General features: G+C 49.7%; 1 protein-coding gene across 1 annotated transcript in view; it reads right to left on the bottom strand.

Moving 5' to 3' along the window:
* The window catches only part of ASTN2 (astrotactin 2), a 358,985-nt gene that overhangs the window by 231,721 nt on the left and 105,572 nt on the right, over positions 1-21,692 (bottom strand). The window contains exon 5 of the mRNA XM_058818098.1: positions 13,428-13,535. Coding sequence (XP_058674081.1) covers positions 13,428-13,535 — 108 coding nt within the window. The remainder of the gene's footprint in view (positions 1-13,427; positions 13,536-21,692) is intronic.

Genomic DNA, 21,692 nt, shown 5'->3' with positions numbered 1-21,692 from the left:
GGAGGAGAAAAAAGGGGAAAAAAAAGGAAGGGAAAAAAGCCCCCATGAGGATAAGTGGACGAAATCAAATATACAATGGACCAGACAACGCTGGATTTCACCCTTATAAATCACCTTTCAATCCAGGGTCTTAAAGTGCTTTGCAAACATTAAATCATAAATCCCTTATGAGTGAGACAAGTATTATCCCCTTTCCACAAAGAGCCCAAATCCCAGGTATGATGGCAGCTTTCACCAAACTGCAGCCAGAGTGGAGCTGCTGGAATTAGGATTTCACATCCCACTGGACCATGTGGCTTCTTCTCTCCCCATGACTCAGAGGAGAGCAGCACAGGGGCTTGGAACAGCAAAAATCCCTTTACAGTTCCATGAGTTTGAGCTTGGCTGCTCAAGGAAAGGGACAATTGCTCCAAGTCTCCTGTAACTCCCTTCCCTCCTGCACTTTCTCATTTCCATCACTGCTAGTCACTGACCTCTACAAGTGCCTCATGTTTGGTTTTGACCAACTGAACCAAAACAAGGGGGCTTCTGCTCGAGCTGAAATTGGGTTTCCAGCTCAGCTCTTTATTGTTCACGACCAGTTAGCTGCCAGGTTTCAAGGGAGGCTGCTGGAAAAGCACTTAAAGAGAGGGACTGGGATTTTTGTTTTCCATCTCTTTCCCTGCTCTGCAGACCACTGATGCTCCAGCATTGCTGTGCTGCATTTAAACATCTATCTGGAGATAATCAGCTTCTCTCCAAGCTTTTAAAACCACAAGCAAATGTATTTTCAGCAAGGCCCAGCTAACCAAACCCACCTCAGCAGGTTCTCCAGGGCTGCACCCTGGTCCAAAGGTGACACAAACTGATCCCTTCCTTCTTCAGCCCAGGGAAAGAATCCAAACCCAGCTCAGTAGCTCAGGCAGCCCCAAATAAACCCAATGCCACACAAATGAGAGGTTGGCCTGGCTAAGCCTGGGCTTTCCCTCCTCTCCTTGTCATCTCCAGGCTTTCAGGGAAGTGCCTGAAGAGCAGATTTGAAACTCCAGGTGCAACAAACAATCTGGTATCAATGTCCTTTCCAAGAGGAGGAAGCTGGGTGGGGAATACAAGACCTTTATGGATGGTTAAGAGCTCCAGCACCCAAGAGAATCCTGGTTTGGGTCATGTGGGGTTCAAAAACCCCAGGAGGAAGATGGTAACCAGGCATGGCTGAGATTAAACTCACTCTCCAGATCTCTCTCCCCTAATAAATGCTTCACACATTAAGATGATCTTTCTATATGTTTAATCAAAAATGCTTGTGGGGTTCAAAAAGCCCAGGAGGAAGATGGTAAAGATGAAAGATGGTAAAAAGCCCAGGATGGAAGATGATATAGAGGTGATCTCTCTATATCTTTAATCAAAGATGTTTTTGTAGTGTTCTGAGAGGTTACAACAAAGTGAGTGGATTTCCAAGTGCTCACCCAGGCAGTTTTGGAGGGAAAAACCTGGACCATGAGGATTCCCAGGGAATCTGCACCCAAGCAGTGGGCAGGGCACACCACCGGGATGAAAAATAGGAATAAATTACTTCTATCCAGAGAGAAGCAACTTCTCCCCACAGCCCACAAAATCCAAGGAGAGAGAAGCAGAAAGGAAAAGCAAAGTGCTCCATTTCAGGGCAGAATCATACCTGACATGCTCCCTCTAATTGAGGGTGGCTTAATTACACTGGCAAACAAGAGGAGGCTCCAATGCCGTGGTCAGAAGGACTCTGGCCACCACCACCGTCCCCACCCAGGATTTTTTTGTCTCCCCTCAAACCCCAGCGCAAATTATCCTGGTGAGGACACGAATCCCTGATCAGAAACCACTTGCAAAGCACCACATTCCCCTGAAGATTTTGCACCTGCTGCAAGATGAAGATAAATTCAAAGGCACTGGTGTAAACACTCAGCAAACAGCCCCTCCAAACGCACCGTGTCTCCTTTGAAATATCATTTCCTCGTGCATTTAATTACTCACTGCTTTGTACACTTTCCTTTGCCGGCCCAAAAATCAAGGAGGGGGGAAAAAGCCCATCAAAACTCTGGGCTCAATTCTTCTTAATATTGGCAGTGCTGCCTAAATTTAGGGGGGAGAAGAAAGGAAAAAAAAGAAAGAAAAGAAAAAAGAGAAAAGGTGTGTTCAGAACACGTATGGATTTATGAACAACACAAATATCCCGTGTTCTCAGTAATACGCTGTTTCTAAATCAGGCTCATAAATACATGCTTGGGAGATTAGTCTATAAAAAAAAAAATAAACTTTAATTACCCCCTCTTTATCAGCACACAGCCCGTGGTGTTAACCATATGTGGGTGTTAAACGCCAAGTGCTTTGCAATCTTCCCCACCCCCCGGGAGACAATGGCATCGCAGGGAACGCTCTGTGGCCACTCGGATATGGAAATGTATTCCCAGCTCCCGAAGAAGAGGGGCTGGGGAGAACAGCGAGTGCTGGGAGTGCTTAGCAACCCCTGCCGAGCTGTGCTGCATGCAGAGCACCCGGCCTGGGGACAGCAGCATCCCTGGGGGACAACAACACCTCTAGGGGACAGCAGGACCTCTGGGGGACAGCAGCACCTCTGGGGGACAACAACACCTCTAGGGGACAGCAGCATCCCCTGGGGGACAGCAGCACCTCTGGGGGACAGCAGCACCTCTGGGGGACAGCAGGACCTCTGGGGGACAACAACACCTCTAGGGGACAGCAGCACCTCTAGGGGACAGCAGCATCCCCTGGGGGACAGCAGCACCTCTGGGGGACAGCAGCACTTCTGGGGGACAACAACACCTCTAGGGGACAGCAGCACCTCTGGGGGACAACAACACCTCTAGGGGACAGCAGCACCTCTGGGGGACAGCAGCATCCCCTGGGGGGACAGCCAGCCCAGCCCAGGGACATGAGCATCCCTGGGAGACAACAGTACCCCTAGGGACAGCAGCATCCCTGGGGACAGCCAGCCCAGCCCAGCTTGGGGACAGCAGCACCTCTGGGGGACAGTAGCATCTCCTGGGGACAGCAGGACCTCTGGGGGATAGCAGCACCTCTGGGGCACAGCCAGCCCAGCCCAGCTTGGGGACAGCAGCATCCACAGGGGACAGCAGCACCCCCAGGTGCAGCATCCCTGGGGGACAGCCAGCCCAGCCCAGCCAAGCCCAGCTTGGGGACATTAGCACCCCTGGGGGACAGGAGCACTTCTGGGACAGCCAATCCAGCCCAGCCCAGCAGCATCCCTGGGCACAACAGTAGCCCTAGGGACAGCAGCACGCCTTGGGGACAGCCAATCCAGCCCAGCTTGGGGACAGCAGCATCCCTGGGGGACAACAGCATCTCTGGGGGACAGCAGTACCCCTAGGGCCAGCAGCACACCTTGGGGACAGCCAGCCCAGCCCAGCTCGGGGACATTAGCACCCCTGGGGGACAGCAGCACCCCTGGGGGACAGCCAATCCAGCCCAGCCCAGCTTGGGGACAGCAGAACCCCTGAGGACAACAGCATCCCCAGGGGACAGCAGCATCCCTGGGGACAACAGGACCCCTGGGGGACAGCCAGCCCAGCCCAGCTTGAGGACAGCAGCATCTTTGGGGGACAGCAGCACCCCTGGAGACAGCAGCATCCTTGGGAGACACCCAGCCCAGCCCGGGGACAGCAGCATCCCTGGGGACAGTGGCATTTTCGGGGACAGCCAGCCCAGTCCAGCTCAGGGACAGCAGCACCCCTGGGGACAGCCAGCCCAGACCAGCCAAGCCAAACCCAGCCCAGCTCGGGGACAGCAGCACCTCTGGGGGACAACAGCATCCCTGGGGACAGCAGCACCTCTGGGGGACAGCCAGCCCATCACAGCCCAGCCCAGCTTGGGGACAGCAGCACTCCTGGAGGACAGCAGCACCCCTGGGGACAGCCAGCTCATCCCAGCCCATCTGACACCCAGGGATGCTCCCAGCCCCCGCCGCTGTCGCTGCTGTGCCAGAGGAATGGGGCTCCCCTAATGCTCCACGCTTCTGTTGCAGCAGAGGCTCGTTAATAGCACAGAGCAGCGTTTCCAGGACAGCCTCACACACAGACACGTCCCCGGGTGTCCTACGAGGGACACATCGTGTCCAATCAAGGCAAACGCCAATTAAGAGGAGCTGTGGCTGTTGGCAGGAGGCTCTGGACATGGAGCAGCCCTGCACGGGAGGGAGCAGCGCTGCCTGCCTCCCCTCCTGCCCTGCAGCCTCCTCTTCCTCAGCAGGATGGTCCCTCTGGGGGATAGGATGGGAAACAGGGATGGGATGGGAAATGGGGATAGGATGGGAAATTGGGATGGGAAACGAGGATGGTAAACTGGGATGGAATGGGAAATGGGGATGGAAAGTGGGGATGGGATGAGACGGGCAATAGGGACAGGAATGGGAAACTGCGAAGGGAAACTGGGATGGGAAACTGGGATGGGATGGGTAATTAGGATAGGAAATGGGGATGGGAAATGGGGACGGGATGGGATGGGAAATTGGGATGAGATGGGACAGGATGGAACGGGATGGGAAATGGGATGGGGATGGCAAATCCTCCTTCCAGTCAGACACAGCTCTGCTGCACCCTGACCCCACCAAGCCTTCACACAGTGCCCCAGAGCCCCTTCCTTCTAAAGCAGAGGGATGTGGGTGCAATGAGCCCCCCAGGCATGGGGTGAGACACAGGCAGGTTCCATCACACACCATCTGCATCACACCTGGTCCCAGCCTCTTCCTGAGGCATCTTCTCCACTGCAGTCCTGGACAAATCCCAGTGAAGGTGCCCCCAGCTCCAGCCCAGCTCTGGCTCACAGCCTGGGCACTGGGCAGCCTCCAGCCTCATCCCAGAGCCAGCAGGATGTGGATCAGCCCTCAAGTGGCAGCTCTGCTTCCCCTGTGTTGGGGGAGAGCCCTGAGGAGCCCCTCCAAGGACACAGAGGGTGCACAGAGGAAGGGAATGAGGGAAGGAGGAGGAGAGGCAGCACACTGTGCAGCAGAAGGGTGAGATCAGAGTCGCTTCTGGATTTATAGAGGATTAGATCTTGCTGAGCACATGCTGAATCAGATTAATACTATTAACATTTATGAATTATCCTCTAGCAATTAGCTGAGATGTCCTCCAGCACAGCACAGGGAGGAAAGGCAGCCCTGGGCTGTGGGTCAGGGGGAGGAGGGTGCCAAGAGTGGCTTGGGCACTGTGGGCTGGGGCAGCTGGACCCCACAGCAAGGTCAAGGGCTCATTGACCAAGCTCCTGTGCATCCCAGTGAGCTCTTGTGCTCCTCCAGCAGCCTGAGCCTCGGCTCTTGAGGTGCTCCTGGAGTTATACAGCCTTATGTACTGAATAAATGCATTTATTTCCTCATTATACAGCTGTTGGTGGTGCTCCTCTTTGCTCTAGGGCATTTTGCTGCAGCTGGCAGGGAGAACTCACCAGCAAACTCCAACGCAGAGCAGGAAGGGGGCAAAGGCAAAGCCTTGAAGGCTGGGCAAGGAATGAGCAGCTGAGGAGAGAGGGGGAAATACAGATGAGCAAAGTGGCACAGGCTGGGATGCTGCTCCACCAGCCCCATCAGCACCAGGGTCACCACGGGCAGATTCTCCTGCTCACACATCTTAAACCTTCTGGCACAGCAACGGGGGGAAAGAATTTGTGCAAACTCTATTTGCTCTCCTGGCACTGCTATATTTTTTTTGCATTTCTCTAGGCAGGGACAATTAAAATCAATGAAGTCAGTTTTGCTTTCATGTTCTCTGTGCTGAATTGGTTGAGATAAAATCACATTAAAGAAACAGCTACATATTTAAAGGTAGATATTGCCTGCACTGGAATTTTCTTTCATGAAAATCAATGAAAGCACTTCTCTTGGAATTAAGGCCCGATCTTTTTTTTTTGTTTTACACTCCAAATGAGTCCCAATTTTACAATATACAAGCACAAAGGCAAATCTGAGTGGAAGGTTTCATTTTAAGGAGAAGAAGGGAAAGCAATTTTCAATACAGTGTAGCAAAAACATTATTCCTACAGGAAAAAAAGGGGAAAAAAAGTAATCATTATCTGTGAAATAGTTTGTGTTGAGTCACAGCCCAGGGAGGATTGTGCTCAGCAAGTGAGGGCTGGGCAGACAGATAAATTGATTTTAGAAACGAGAAGGAGGCCAGGGTGGCAGGGAGAGCTCAGGACCTGGCAGGAGACATCCCAAGGACTCAAGGACTTATTCATCCTGGCTGGACCTTCACCACACTGCCTGCTGTCCCATTGTCACCATGCAGGCTGAGCTGGGATTGGGGAATTGGGCTGCAGCCTCAAAAAAAAAGTCCCAAATCATCATTTGCTTCCATCCATTACTATTGGAATAGATGCAAACTGACAGAACAGGATGAGAACACAAATCTCTGCTCTGCAACAGCTCCCCTTGCTCAGGGCACACCCCTCCGTGCCTCAGTTTCCCCCTACAGCCGAACATCACACGCGACACCCACCACCCTCTGCAGCCAGGAGACAAATCCACGCTGCCACATGAATCCACAACCAGAAGCATCTTCATTTTCCAAGCAGCTCCAGCCCTCTCCCCCCTCCTGCCTGCATCCAGCTCCGTGTTTATGTTCAGCTTCCTGGGAAACAAGAGGCTCGTTACCATGCGGAGGGCGACAGCAGAGCGATTAGTGAAATTTGTTACCCACATGCTCTGAACAAAATTAAATTAAAAGTGCTGCTTTGCTGTCAAGATAAGGGCCAAGCCGGAGAGATAATTTTTCACTCTCAAACACTCAATTACTCGCTGAGGCTGTATCAGATACAATCGGAAAATAAATAAATAAATGGGAAGACCCGCACTGCCTCCAGGAACAGATGTAAAAGGCTTTATCTCCAGCGCAGTCCAGGGAAGGTAAAGTGCCTGCAGCTCCAGCAGCATTTACCTGCAGCCCCTGGTGCTGCCCAGCTCCAGCTGCCAGCAGCTCAGTGTCCCTGGAATGGGCAGGAGCATGAGTGAACCCCCACACCTGTCACAGACATCTTTTATGGAAAATCCTTTCCTTAGGATTTTTCCACCTGAGAAGCTGGAAGGCCTCAGGAACAAAATTTAAACAATGGTTATCTGCTGCTGTGGAATGCAACAGGTGCATCTGGGATTGGTCTCATGTGGTTGTTTCTAATTAATGGCCAATCACAGTCAGCTGGCTCAGACTCTCTGTCCGAGCCACAAACCTTTGTTATCATTCTTTCTTATTCTATTCTTAGCTAGCCTTCTGATGAAATCCTTTCTTCTATTGTTTTAGTATAGTTTTAATATAATATATATCATAAAATAATAAATCAAGCCTTCTGAAACATGAAGTCAGATCCTCATCTCTTCCCTCATCCTCAGACCCCTGTGAACATGGTCACACACACCTACAGCCACCAGTGATTAAAGGAGCAAAAAGGAGGCTGGAGCAGCCCCAGCCCAGCTTCCCTGCACAGCCAGAGTCCAGCAGCAATGCAGAGGGACTCAGGATGGGTTTATGGGCTGTTGCAGTGCCTCATTGCTCTGCAGGCAAAATAAGCCATCATGAAAAAGCACCACATTTGTTCACGGGCTGGAAAAGCAGCATCCATGACGGAGAGCAGAGAAGGGTTGGGAATAAGGAGCATCCCCCACTGCCCTGGACATCACAGTGTGAGCCTGGCTGTGGTGCAGCCTGCAGGGAGGGAGGGACCCTGGTGCTCCGGGGCATAAAGACAAGATTTTTATCATGAAGGCAACTCATTCCTGAGATCTGGGGATCTGCAGGTCACATGGGAGCTGTGGTGTCCCCTGTGGGCTGCTCTTTCCTGGTCTCACAAAGAGCAGCACAGCTCTATGTTCCATGAACCAGCTGGGTGTGCACCACACAGGCTGAGCTGTCCGTCTGTCCCTGCAGGGAGCAGCTGTGTGCCCCTTCCTGAGGAATCCTAACATCTATGTGTCCCTTCCTGAGGGATGCTAAAGGCTCTGTGTGCCTTCCTGAGGGATCCTAAAGGCTCTGTGTGCCTTCCTGAGGGATCCTAACAGTTCTGAGTCCCTTCTTGAGGGATTCTAAAGGCTCTGTGTCCCTTCCTGAGTAATCCTAAAGGCTCTGTGTCCCTAAGCAATCCTAACCTGTCCATGCCATGAGCTGACCACATGAGGAGGGGATGGACACAGGGCTGCCAGGAAGGGAGAAGCATCCCCAAGGACAGACAGACCCATTTTTCCCTCATGCCCCTGGAAGCAGCCCCAACTGACATGTTTGCTTTATCCCCTTTTGTCCCCCCTTGATTGCCAGCAGCATCTCCCCCAGTTTGAAGGCGAGCCAAGCCCAAGGCAGAGCAGGGAGGCAATTCCCTGAGGAGCATGGAACAGTGGAGTGATGTCCTGCCTGCAGCATTCCCTCAGCTCCAGCGAGGCCAGAGGCAGCAGCAGAGAGAGCAGTGCCCAAATTTCTTTCTGCACCTCGTTTAGTTCCCCATGAAATAATAACTGCCTGCTGCCTCTGGAGATGGGAGAGGATCAAAGCCAAGCTGCCTCATATGTAGTAGACTCCGAATACCTAATATTCCCTTATAAAAGGCCTTGTTTTAACCACCAAATACAGAGGCAGATCAAAGCTCAGCTTCTCATTTCTCTAACAGCCCTCAGAAGGCTCTGCCAGGCAGCCCAGCACATGCACATACGGGGCTGACACCAATCCAAGGTACATAATTGAACTCTGCTAATTTGTCAAAACCATCACTGCGTGCTGTGGAAACAGCCAGGTGCCTTGTTCACAGAGACCTCAGCTGAGGAGCATCCCAAAGCCATGCCCAGCCTACCCTGGGGTGCAGAAGCATCCCAAAGTCATTCCTTCCCTTCTCAGGGGTGCGGGAGCATCCCAAAGCCATGCCCTGCCTTCCCTGGGGTGCAGGAGCATCCCAAAGCCATGCCCTCCCTTCCCAGGGGTGCAGGAACATCCCAAAGCCATGCCCTCCCTTCTCAGGGGTGCAGGAGCATCCCAAAGCCATGCCCTCCCTTCCCAGGGGTGCAGGAGCATCCCAAAGCCAGGTCACATCCTGCCTGTGACCAGGGAAACTCAGGGCTGCAGAGTCAGACCTGGAACTGAATATATTTGCTGAGCACAAGGCAAACCCCACCCCAGAATGAGAGGGATGGAGCAGGAGTGGAGTTTGTGCTCAGGGCTCTGCCTCCTTGCTTTAGGGGGATTTTTGCTACTAATATTTTCCTCTCAAGCTCAGAGTGGAAGCTGACTGAACACATCCCACCCTGAAGCATCAAAGCTTTGATACTGCCCTGCTGGCCAGCAGGGGATGTGGATTCACATCCTTCCAACACTGTCAGGGTCTCTCTTACAGAGACTCAGCACTGGTGGAAGGTGCAATAACCCTGGGGACAGGAGCCATGTGTGCACCACAGCCAGAATGCAGAGAGGTTCCCACAGCTCCTGCGACTCCCAGGGGAATGGGAAAAGGGAGCCAGCCCCCACAGCAAGCACAGCCTTGCAGTGCACAATCCTGATGTAAATAGGTTGCAAGAAAAATCTGGTTTCCGGAAATCCTCGAGGAGTCAGTGCTGAGGGTCAGCAGGAAGGAGCAAACCTTCTTGGAGACCAAACCTACTTGGGGAAGTACAATGGGGATTTTATGCAAGACAATTCCCTCAGTTCACCCCCAGTGAACATGAACAAAGCAGGTTCTCACAGCCTTGCTCAAACACTGAGGCAGATCCAACATTCCTGGCCCCAGCTGAAGGTCAATTCAGCCCCTGAGCACAGAGCTGTGCACAGCCTGACAGCCTCTCTTGGGACTTGTTTCACTTGGAAAAGCAATCTGAATTCCAGCTCCCTTGAGACTGCATGGCACAAAGCAGAGCTCACCCTGATCTGTCAAGGTGGACAGTGAGGAGCTGGTGTGGGCACAGGCAGGGACAGCGGTGAAGAGAAGGAGTATCTCACTGAAGATTTGGGTGTGAATAGAGCACTTCTTGGCTTAAGTCAGCAATGCCTCCCCCAGCTCAAATCCCAGAGATGGGGCTGAGCCCAACAGCAAAGACCAAGACTCCAGGGGAAGATCTCCTCTGCTTTATTCCTTACAGTCTTCGCCCCTATAATATCTCTGGAGACTTTTCAAAGTGTTGTCTTGTATATTTATTACAACAGTTCTATTATCATTATGGTGCAAGGATTCCATACCTCCCCAATGTTTCTCACAGGCAGCTCCTCTAAGCACTGACTGTTCTTGGTCCTTGCAGCAGCTATCTGACTTCTCTTCCCACCAATCCACTCTTTTATGCCACTGTTCTTATTGGCTTAACAGGTGTGGCCTGTTAAGATCAGGCCTGCTCCTAATCTTTAGTAATAGAGTCCAGCTGCAACTCATTTAGGGCTAAGATTACATTCTACATTACCCATACTGTGTCCCCCTACACCAAAGATGTGGTAACATCAGTGTAAGGGTATCCCACAGCCCTGGAGGTTGGGAAGGTGAGTGATACAGCATGCTGTGACCACAGAAGGTGCTGCCTCTTACCTCTCCATGTATTCCTGCACTAAAAACCAGGTACCACTGGCTCTGCTGCTCCTGAGCTGCCAGAACAAACTCTCCCTTGCTGAATATTGTCCTGTGGGAATGTCTCTCTAATCTGCCTTGCCAAAGCACTAGAGAACCTGCTGTTCTCCTTCTCCAGGAGACACAGGAGGCCACTTAACCAAGCTCAAATAAAAGCAAACCTGCACACCTCCTAAGTGGAAACTTCCCATGGCATCATCTGGGATCAATGCCTTGACAGTGCAAGTAATTAGGCTCAATCCTACAAAATCTTATCCGAGGAGAGAAACCCCAAGGAATCCCTCTCCTTGGACCTGATAACTACCCAAAGGCCCCTGCAACGACACGCAAGCCTGGCGAAATCGATAGGGGAAGATCATTGTAAGAATTAACTGTATCTGACGATGCATCCTTCTCTATTAAGAGTTACAATCCCGTCCAATTATGGATCTTGGCTGAACTTGTAATTATGAGTTCGGTGCTACGACTTCCCACTACGCTATTGCTCTGCTTCCATGAGGGAGAGGGGAGTCAATGAAAGGATAATGGAAAATTCCTTTCAAGGATGCAGCGATGGCCAAATTTATCCAGGCAGGAGGGGAAGTACAATGGGGACTTTATGCAAGACAATTCCCTCAGTTAGCCCCCAGTGAACATGAACAAACCAGGTTCTCACAGCATTGCTCAAACACTAAGGCAGATCTAACAGGCAGCCCTGTGCGATGGCGCGAGGCAGCTCTGCCTCCTGAATTCCCTTCAAACCCAGCCATCAAAGCTGCCCAGGTGAACAACAGCTTATTCTCAGGGAAAGAAAGGAATTCTTCCCATTCATCTGCTCCTTTATATCTGCCCTACAAGGAAGCTAAAACCAACAACCAAAAACCAACACAGACGTCAATAAAAATATCTTTGTACCCGACATCCAGTATGAGCCTTTTTCAAGAGGCTTGCAGAGCAGCTGACCTCAAGGGGAATGGCATCAAGGCAGCCTTGCAAAGATTTATCTGCCTCTCATTAAAACATAGTTTTCCATTCCTTCCCTGTGCCCTATCACCTCTTTCCCTGGTGGAAGCTGAAAAAACCCCAAACTTCAGTGACTTTTCCAAAGTACCCAAGGGCTGTCACAGCCTGCCCAGTATTCCTGAAAAGGTCACTGAAAAAGCTACTCCAGCACCTGGGAAATCTGATCCCTGTACCAGTAGTGTTTTGGGACAGCGTCTTTTGTCCCTGTTTGCAACACAACAATTCCTTCCTCCTGTCACACAGGCATGAAGATGATCAGAGGGATGGAACACCTTTCCCATGAGGAAAAGCTGAGAGAGTTGGGATTGCTCAGCCTGGAGAAGAGAAGGCTTAGAGGTGAATAACTGCAGCCTTCCAGTACCTGAAGGGACCTGGACAAGGACATGGAATGACAGGAAAGGGGAAATGGCTTCAAACTGACAGAGGACAGGGTTAGAAGGAAGTTTAAGCTTATTGGGAAAAAAATCTTGACAATGGGAGTGGGGATGCCCTGGCACAAGTTGCACAGAGAAGCTGTGGCTGCCCCTGGATCCCTGGAAGTGTCCAAGGCCAGGTTAGACAGGGCTTGGAGCAACCTGGGACAGTGGAAGGTGTCCTTGACCATAGCAGGAGGTGGAACAATGTGATTTTAAGGTCCCTTCCAACCCAACCATTCTAGGATTCTGATTTTATCATTTTTCCCTGAACGCAACTGTGTTTGCATCGCAACAGGTAAGGAACTCACAAATCCTCTCATCCTTTTCATCAAAAGCTCATTTTAAACATGGCGATGATTTCTCTTGGTTCTAAACCACATTTAAAAAAAAAAAAAAAGAAAAAAAATAGAAATATAAAATTGAAGGCCCAGCCTTTGAGAAGGAACAACTGCAGCACACCCCTGTGCATGCGTGAGCTTATTCCCGTGCGCAACCATCGAGCTGATCAGAGGTGTTGAGGCAATTTCACATTCAAATAAACACACTGGAAGCATTTATGGGAATGGCTCATCATGGAAACAAATGGGGCCTCGTGCTGCTGCGGTGGGCGCCGGCATCTATCTGGCTGCCGCACTCTGCCGGGGCCCGGCTCCCTGCACAAAACAAATGGAGAGAGCAGACCCACTGTGCAATTTTTAAATTGCTTCCCAACGGAGTTATTTCCCGACAGTGATTTTTCAAACCCAGAAGCAGCAGCAGCAGAACTCGTCCTCTCCTCCACCAAACGGCTCGGGCTGAGCGTCCCGAAAAAATGACAAAAAACGGATCTGGTGTGGTGTGATGTGATGTGATGAGAGGAAATGCGGACACTAATTTCAAACTCCAGATGATATTTCAGTTTCTTGGCTTCTCTAACTCACAAAAGAGCCTAAAGGGACTTGGGTCTACAAATCCCTGCCCCAACTCTCGTTTTGAATTTGTTCTTTTTAATTGCCTTTGTGCCAAGTGGAAGGCTGGGCAATTTTCATCCAATGAATGTTTTGCATGGGAAATAAAGGGCAGAAAACAGGAGTTTGGAGCAAGGAATTGCCAGGGTAACCATCCCTGACAGCTGCACTGTTGCCAGGATGAGGACAGATACAACCACTCCCCACTGGTGCAGCTTTGGGGAAGTGCCAGGGCATGTGGAGGGTAACTGATATTAGAAACCATCAAAGAAACCCAGAACTTAAGCAATATCACTGGGAAATGGGATTTATGGGAAATGGGATTTATGGGAAATGGGATTTATGGCTCCTGCATGGTGCTGCATCACACAATCACAGACTGGTGTGGCTGTCCTTTAGACTCAGGCAGTATCAGACACCATCACCCATGGGACAGCCAAGATACCCAAGCATTTCTTTTCCCCTGACACCAGTGTGCAACCACAGCATCCTTTTGTACCTTTGCTTCGCCGCCGGCTCCGGTACTGCTCCGTGTAGAAGGTGAGCTGGGTTTCATCGTCTGCCTCTGAGCCAGAGTTGCCTTTGGCACGTCCAAAACCGATCCCACCTGCAGGCAATAGAGAGGAAAACATCAGCCCTGGCAGCTGCGATGCTCAGGAGCAGGTGGAGCCAGGAGCTCCTCAGCAGAGCTGGGGATTTGGCCAGCAACCTGCACTCCTTGCTAAGGTTCTTTGCTTGGGGTCACCAGTAGTGATCAGGAACTTTTACCATTCATTATTTCATTTTACCATTCATTATTTCATGCTTGGGGTCACCAGTAGTGATCAGGAACTTTTACCATTCGTGATTTTGTCAAAAATCAAGACCCCCACAGTGCCTTTAGTGGTGCGAATGTAAGAAGACACTTTCTACCCTCAGAAATAAAAACACAAATATATTTCAAGAGACTTTCAAAGAAACCCCCTGAGTGTGACAGCTGCTCTCCCCAAGGACAGCTGCATGGTGAAATGCAGTGAAATTTAGCAAACCCAGCAAGGACAAATGGTACAGGGGGAATACAGCCCTTGGGGGGCACCAGGACCCCCCTGAGGGTCTTTTCTGCTCCTCAGCACCCAATTTGCCCCATTTGCTCCCCTAGTTTGCTGTGACAGCAGCAGTCAGGACTGACAGGAGCAGGGCTGGCCTGTGGTTCACCCAGCCTCCTCCTCTCCAGATATGGTGTGGGATGCAGCAGGAGCCCAGCTGGCTCCATCCCCAGACCCACCAAGAAGCAATGGATACTTAAAAAAGCACCACAGACTCTAATTGGCAGAAGTCCTTCAATCTTTGCAGAGCTTAAAGAAAAGAGGCCTCTGGGGGTTGACAGTGGCCCTTTAAACTGCCATTAAAATATTTTACTGTTTTTAAAAAATCTTTTATTCTAGGCAGCAGCGCAATTTCCCCATTTCTTGGCAGGAGAACAGAAAATGAGCGGTGCCTTCTGCCCTCTGAAATGCTCAATCATGGCGATGAGAGGTGGCTGGCAGGAGCCAGAGGGACGCCAGGAGCTCAGCACGTGGCTCCTGCTCTGGCCATGCCCTGCCCTGGCTGAGCAGTGCCCTCAGGGCAGCCCCAGCAGCAGGGCAGGAAGGGGCTCTGCTGGCTCCTTTGCTCCTGGGAGCAGCAGGGAGGGTCAGTGCTTGCACACAGCAGCATTTAGGGCTTGGGCAGGGGGCTGGGGGGGTTAAAGATGCCAAACCGCGACCCATCATCAACCACAAACACCACAAAAAACAGCCATGATACCCCCACTCCAAGGGGTTTGAGAGACACAGCAGAGTGGTAAAGCCAATAAAGCTTATTTGCATGAGTGAGGAAAATCTTAATTAACCTGGGCTTCTAACGCAGGCCCATGGGCAGCCAGCCAGGGCTGCAGCCCTGCTGCAAATCCCCTTCTTACTGAGCAGGGGCTGCTGCAGGGGCCAGGGCTGGGGACAGACACCAGCTATGGGAGAGTGTCCCCACTGCTGAGAGCTCAGCCCTGTGACAGCGTTCACAGGGGATCGAGGATGAGGGAAGAGACAAGGATCTGACTCCATGTTTCAGAAGGCTGTTTTATTATTTTATTATATAAATTATATTAAAACTATACTAAAAGAATAGAAGAAAGGATTTCATCAGAAGGCTAGCTAAGAATAGAATAGCAAAGAATGATAACAAAGGTTTGTGGCTCAGACAGAGAGTCAGAGCCAGCTGACTGTGATTGGCCATTAATTGGAAACAACCACATGAGACCAATCACAGATGCACCTTTTGCATTCCACAGCAGCAGATAATCAATGTTTACATTTTGTTCCTGAGGCCTCCCAGCTTCTCAGGAGGAAAAATCCTAAGGAAAGGATTTTTCATAAAAGATGTCTGCGACACAGCACAGCCCTTGCCCCTGACGGGGAGAGGAACCTGGATGCTGCCTGTGCAGGTAGGACATGGCACATCCCTCTGTCACCTTCCCATGCACCAGAGCTGGCCCCTTTTGAACAGGCAGATGGCTGGGGTGGACAGAGGCAGCCCCGTGGTGCTCTGTGTGCTGTCACACCTATGAAAAATGGGTATTGTATGATTGGCTTTTCACAAATATTAAAATGAATATTATATGTGTTGTGTGAGAAAGTGATGCTGTATTAATTCTCTTAAGTAGGGTGTTAAATATAGTTTTAGGTTATAAAAAATGTTGAAATAGAAACTATGCTATGGAGGATACTTTTTTTTGTAAAGAAAGGACTCGCAGTGAGATAGCAGCCACAGGACACCTAAATCTTTCAGAGAAAAAGAATTTATTTCCTTCTTATCAGAAGAAACTAACTTCTTCCCGCCTTGAAGGCGCTGTCAGGATTCAGAGGTAGAAGCTGATGATGACCAGACAGAATCTTGTGTTTGAATGGAATTTATGCATCATGTATGAAGTGTATGAATATGCAGCAGGCTGTTGTTTTTAAGGGTTAATCCTCTGTTAACGTGGGTCCTTTTCGGGCTGGTGCTACCCAGAAAAGGTACCCGGACCGTCCGTAACTCTTTGTTTCCATTGTCTCACATTGCCCTAATTCAAACTGTCCGAATTATTATTACTCTAATTGTATTGCTATTTTTTATAACCATTTTATTACTGTTAAACTTTTAAAATTTTAAAACCGAGTGATTTTTCACGCAGCCCTGTGAGGTGAGCAGGCAGCTGGCACAGGCAGCAGCTGCTCTGCCAGCCACGGCCCAGCCCCCTCCGGCCACTGTGCGTTTGTGTGCCGGCTGCGTGCCCGTGATGGATGGAGCTGACATGTTAAATTACTCAGGCTGGATGTCTTCAGAGAGCTGGTGACAGCGATATTGCATTTTCTGATTACCCAGCACTGAGCAGGATGTATAAATACAGCAGTTGTGAGACCCGGCGCGGGGCCCGAGCCTGCGGAGGAAACGTCTCCTCTGACCCAACATGCAGTGCCAGAGGTCAGCCTGGCAATGCCAGCCTGGGGCACACACCAAGGATGTGCTTTTGCACCTCTGTGCCATCAAGGATGCTGGACCACATCTTGGTGGTGGTTTTGAGCATCTCAGAACCCAATCTGGAGGACACAGGGACACTAATCCACAAGTAATCTTGCCAAGAACATGATTTCATGTTTAACTGGCCCCAAAATCTGACCAAATTAGCCCAGTGAGACATTTACAACTGGGGCAATGCCTCCTTTTCCACGTCCATTACCAGCCTTGGTCACAGGCTGCTCACCGGGGGCTGAGAATAATCATGATGGGGCCATGGATGCTCATGAGCAATTACTGATAAACAAGGACAGCACTGAGGTAAAGCCAAGCAGTCCTGCCTGGTCAGCATTCCCTTTCCTTCCAAAACAGGGAGAAAAACACCCAGTATCAGAAAACTAAAAGACTCTAATCACTGCAATCAGTTACAAACTGGAATAAGATGCTTTACAGAGAGAGAACAGGGAAATGGCAATTTTGAAGGGCTGGGTATCAGTAATGCACTGGCAACTCTCTCCAGCAGCTCTCACAGGGAGATACTCCCTCTTTACACCCAGTTTACTCCTGCTTTTGAGACTGGAGAATAAACAAAGCTCCTCTTCCTCACCCAACCCATCTCCTGCCCAGCTCGTGCAGCAGGCAGTGGGGCAGGGGAGCTCCAGGAAGATGCTCTTGTTTCTAATCCTGTTTGCAGATTTACAAGCTCGTTAATCCCTTCAAATAGATCTCAGCTCAGGCAGGAGCCAGGGCAGGGTGCTTGCTTTGAGTGTAGCATTAATTTAGTGGGGAGCAAGGCGGGGTGCCAAGGCAAACACCTCGTTATGGCGTAATTAAAGACGGTCCCGTTAATGCAGAGTGGGGATAAGGAAATAAAATTCAGGAACCAGAGTCATCCCCAACGACTTTCTGTTAGCTGAAGCCATGTGAATATTTTTAAAAGTGAGATTTTTGTCTTTAAAGAGGACATAAAGAACAAACATGACATTTTTAATCCTTTCCCTGAAGCCAGGAGGTCGTAGAACATCTCAGGGAACAAACTGTAGATGCAAAAGGAATCAAAACTGAGTAAAAATAAAGAAATAACTAACAGTAGCTGTTTGGATAACTCCTATCTGAGGCCAAGCTGACCTCAGCTACTTAATCCTGAAAAGTTGGATGTTCTAATAGAAGTGGAAGCTTAGTTTTGTCCCCAGCAGTGCCACCTTGGGTGACATCTTTTGTGAACCCTCTACCCTGCAGCCACTATCAATGGAAAAAGGATTCTCTGCTTCATTTCACTCCAGAAATAGGGCAAATCCCTGTACATAGCACAAAATTAAAGACCCACAACTTCCCTTATTGACCATGTTGGGTTCACCCCATTCCATGTTCATTCACTCCATACAATATTGCTTTCTGGGGGTTCAACAAGGCCCTGTGTTCCCAGGCTTCCCAGCAAAATCTGGGTGAGGAATGCCCTCCCCAGCACAGCACTAAGAAGTGCTGGCAGGGCAATGCAATTAGCTAAGTGGAAATTTTCAGTTCAATTACTTTAACCCTGAAAAGAACACCAGAAAACTGACATTAAAAAAAAAAAATCAAATGTGGTCAGAGAAAGATAAATTAGATGCAGATTTATGGAGAAAAGAAATAAATAAACAAACGTTTTCTTTTGAAACTTAGAGAGTTAACCACAAAACCATGAAAGTATAAAGAAAAAAGCCCTTTAAAACAAAGCACCCTGTGGTAGGAGTATGTTCACACACACTGGCTTCACATACAGCTGAGGAAAACTCTTCCTCCTCACCAATCTTCCCTTTTCCTTCTGTCTCCACACAGAGCACCCCAGCAGTGCAGGAGGTGCAGCAGCCAGGTGACAGAGCCATGGGCTTCCACTGTGAATATCTGGGATCGTGCTGATCCCAGACAGCAGCCCTTGCACAGCCTGGAGGTTTTTATTTTCACCAAGGACCAACTCAAAGAGCTGGACACGATATTATGACTCAGGTGAGGTGAAAGCTCCCAGGTGAACTCCAGTAAAACCTCACCAGCAAAATGTGATGCTCCACGGGCGCCACAGGGCAGTCAGACAGGGCAAGGTGAAAGCAGAGGTGCCCTGGCAAAAGCAGGGACCAGGGATGAGCCCAGCTGAGCCTCATCTCTCCTCCCTCAGGGAGCTTTGGCTAACTCAGAGCACAACCAGGACCTCCACAGCGCAAGAGCTGCATCCCCAGCAGGCAGCACATCCCGATGAACAGCACATGGCGTCTCGGGAGAAGGACCATTGTGGGTTATTTCTTCCCAAACCCAGAGTGTTTTTAAAGCCCTGCCCCAGGAGAGGGCACCAGACCCCCTCTCTGAGCACCTCCCAGCCCGGGGCTGGGCACACAGCGCGGTGCAGCCGCCAAACCTCAGCCCCTGCCCTGCTGCTGTCCCCAGGGCATCGCTCCCCCATTCTGGATGCTCTGGGGCTGCATTTGAGGATCAATAAACGCTCTGGAATGCAGAATCCCTCCCTCCCTCCCTCCAGGTCTGCCAGCCCCCAGCAGAGATCTCTTCCTTCCAGCCCTCCCCTCTCACCCTCAGCTCTCTCCATCCTTGCTCTCCCTCAATTATTTATAAGCTCTGAATGTGCTTCACTCCATAGAAAGTGTTTAGGGAGAAAGGTTGTATGAAAGAGTCGTTAGGCAAAATAAAGTTATATGGCATTGTAAATAGAGAGGGTGGTGTGGTTTGGTGTTTTGTTTTTGTTTTTTTTTTTTTTTTTTTAAGTCAATCTACTCAGGGAAACAGCATCTTTCCCAGAGCTGCTGAAACACTCAGGGCTAAATCAGATTTAATGAGGAGCAATGGGCAGCAGCTTATGCACACTCAGAGCAGGGAAGGAAAGCAAGGCAAAGTTTATCCCAGATTTGTTTCCCTTGGGCTGAGGATCAGGTTTGGATGGTTTATCCCATCCTTCTGAAGGAGTAGCACTCAGAAACCCTTTCAGGGCCTTTCCATAGAGGAGGAAATCCTTCTGCTGTGTGCAGTTCCTGCAGGGAGAGTGCTCCAGCTGTAGGGCTTTGATGAGGTTAAACATTAATTAAATCAAACCACAAGAAAATAATTACACACATGCATCCATCAGGCTGACTTGTCACTACTCAGAAAGAAAGTTGGATGCAAACTCCATCAGTGGAACTGTCATGAGGCCGTTAGGAGGAAATGAATGGATCCCAAATGGACAATTTCATTTAGGGGGAGGGAAAAACAACTCTCATGGATTGCAATGGATTAATGAGGCAAAGGGTTTATGCTTGCCACTGGATGGGAAATGTAAACATCCCGAGTTGTGGTATCATCCTTTGCCCTGAGGGGCTGTTTGCACTCCAGCCACTTGCCTGCCCCAGGCACAGGAAACCACAGGCTGTAAAAACAAAACTTCCAGTGTGGCAGTGTTCACAGGGGTTCTTGGACTGGGGAAGAGATGAGGATCTGACTCCATGTTTCAGAAGGCTTGATTTATTATTTTATCATATATATTACATTTAAACTATACTAAAAAAAAAAAAATAGAAGAAAGGATTTCATCAGAAGGCTAGCTAAGAATAGAATAGCAAAGAATGATAACAAAGGTTTGTGGCTCAGAGAGAGAGTCCAAGCCAGCTGACTGTGATTGGCCATTAATTACAAACAACCACATGAGACCAATCACAGATGCACCTGTTGCATTCCACAGCAGCAGATAACCATTGTTTACATTTTGTTCCTGAGGCCTCGCAGCTTCTCAGGAGGAGAAATCCTAAGGAAAGGATTTTCTATAAAAGATGTCTATGACACTCCAGCACAGAAGAAGCCAGGGAATGGGCAGGGAATGGCATGGACCAGCTCAGCAACAGCACCCAGCCACGAGCTCTGCAAGCAAAAACATATTTAAATTAAGAGGAAAAAAGGATGGATGGGATGGGGCTGTGCAGAGCGAGATCTCCACTGGAGACAGAGGGACTATCTGGCTTTTTGGGGATTTCTGAGGACTGAGAGCTTAAAATCTCCTTTTTAAGGTGTGCTGGTGAGGGATCCCTGTGGCTGGGGACCCTGGGAACCAAAGTCCTCCTGAAGCCCGTGGGGCACATTCTGCCTCAGGCTCCTCATTCCTCACAGACTCTGGGTACAAAGCAACCTCATTTTCTCATACTGAGGAAACCAGTGGGGAGAGATGGAGAGAGACCAAGGCTGCTCTTGTCCTGCTAATTAATGACTTTCCCGTGGTCACTAATAGGCAGAGGAGCCCTGGGGAGGTGGGAAATGGGGTGGGGGTGTCTCCAGAGGCTGGGGACCAGCCAGGCTGGCTCAGGGCCACACTCTGCTCCCGCTCAGCCAGAGGCTCTGCCTGCAGCTGGGCACTGTGCCTCCTCCTAAACTCAGCTGCAAGGATTAACTGACTTGTTCCATTCGTGACCAAAAAGCCTCATACCTCCAGTTCAAAAATGAAATAAAAACACACACAAAAGAAAAAGAAAAAAACAAAAAAAGAGGCTGGAGCAGGGAATCAGGGAAACTTTCCCTGACAGTCTCCGTGGACCCTAGAGCACCTGCACCCACACTAAAATCCAGAGATGTGTATTTGAATACCTACTAGGAAACAAACCAAATAATTTAAACCAGTTAAAGAGTCAGAACATTTTCTTCACACTAAGTAAATAATTTATGGGCAGAGCTATAATAATAAAAAAAAAAAAGCCCTCTCCAGGCCTGTATCGCAGGAAAACATATCAGGAATAAAAGATCACATTTCAGACTCATAAATAAATGAAAAACAAAGGTTTTTCTTTTTTTTCTTTTTTTTTTTTTTTAGAATAAGAATAAACAGAAAGAAAAGTATTTCCTTCCCAGCTCCCAGAGCTGACACAAAGACCCTCAGTGCACTGGGCAGATCATGGCCAAGGGACCTTCATCTCCATCACCCCTGAAGGGATCTCATATCTCCTTCTCCTCCAGAGATGGAGACATGGATCCAAACTCTTGGCACAGCCTTTTGTGTGGTACAGCCTTTAGACCCATGAATGCTGCACTCCCACTCTCTGTGTAGCTCCTAAAGCCCCCAAGCACTGGGAAAGCAGAAAGAGATTTCCCAATAATGTGAGTGACAGCCAAATTTAGTTTCACCCCTTCGTGAAACTAAAACCTGACAAGAAACTGTTTCATTGTGTTTTAGCTGGGGCAGCTGACAGGGACTCCGAGCTTGCAGCAGGATCCCTTGGAGGGGACGTGATGTGACACAACTCGCAGGCAC

The sequence above is a fragment of the Ammospiza caudacuta genome, chromosome 21, assembly GCF_027887145.1.
Source record: "Ammospiza caudacuta isolate bAmmCau1 chromosome 21, bAmmCau1.pri, whole genome shotgun sequence".
Lineage (NCBI taxonomy): Eukaryota > Metazoa > Chordata > Aves > Passeriformes > Passerellidae > Ammospiza > Ammospiza caudacuta.
This window is presented reverse-complemented; position numbering and strand designations above follow the sequence as displayed.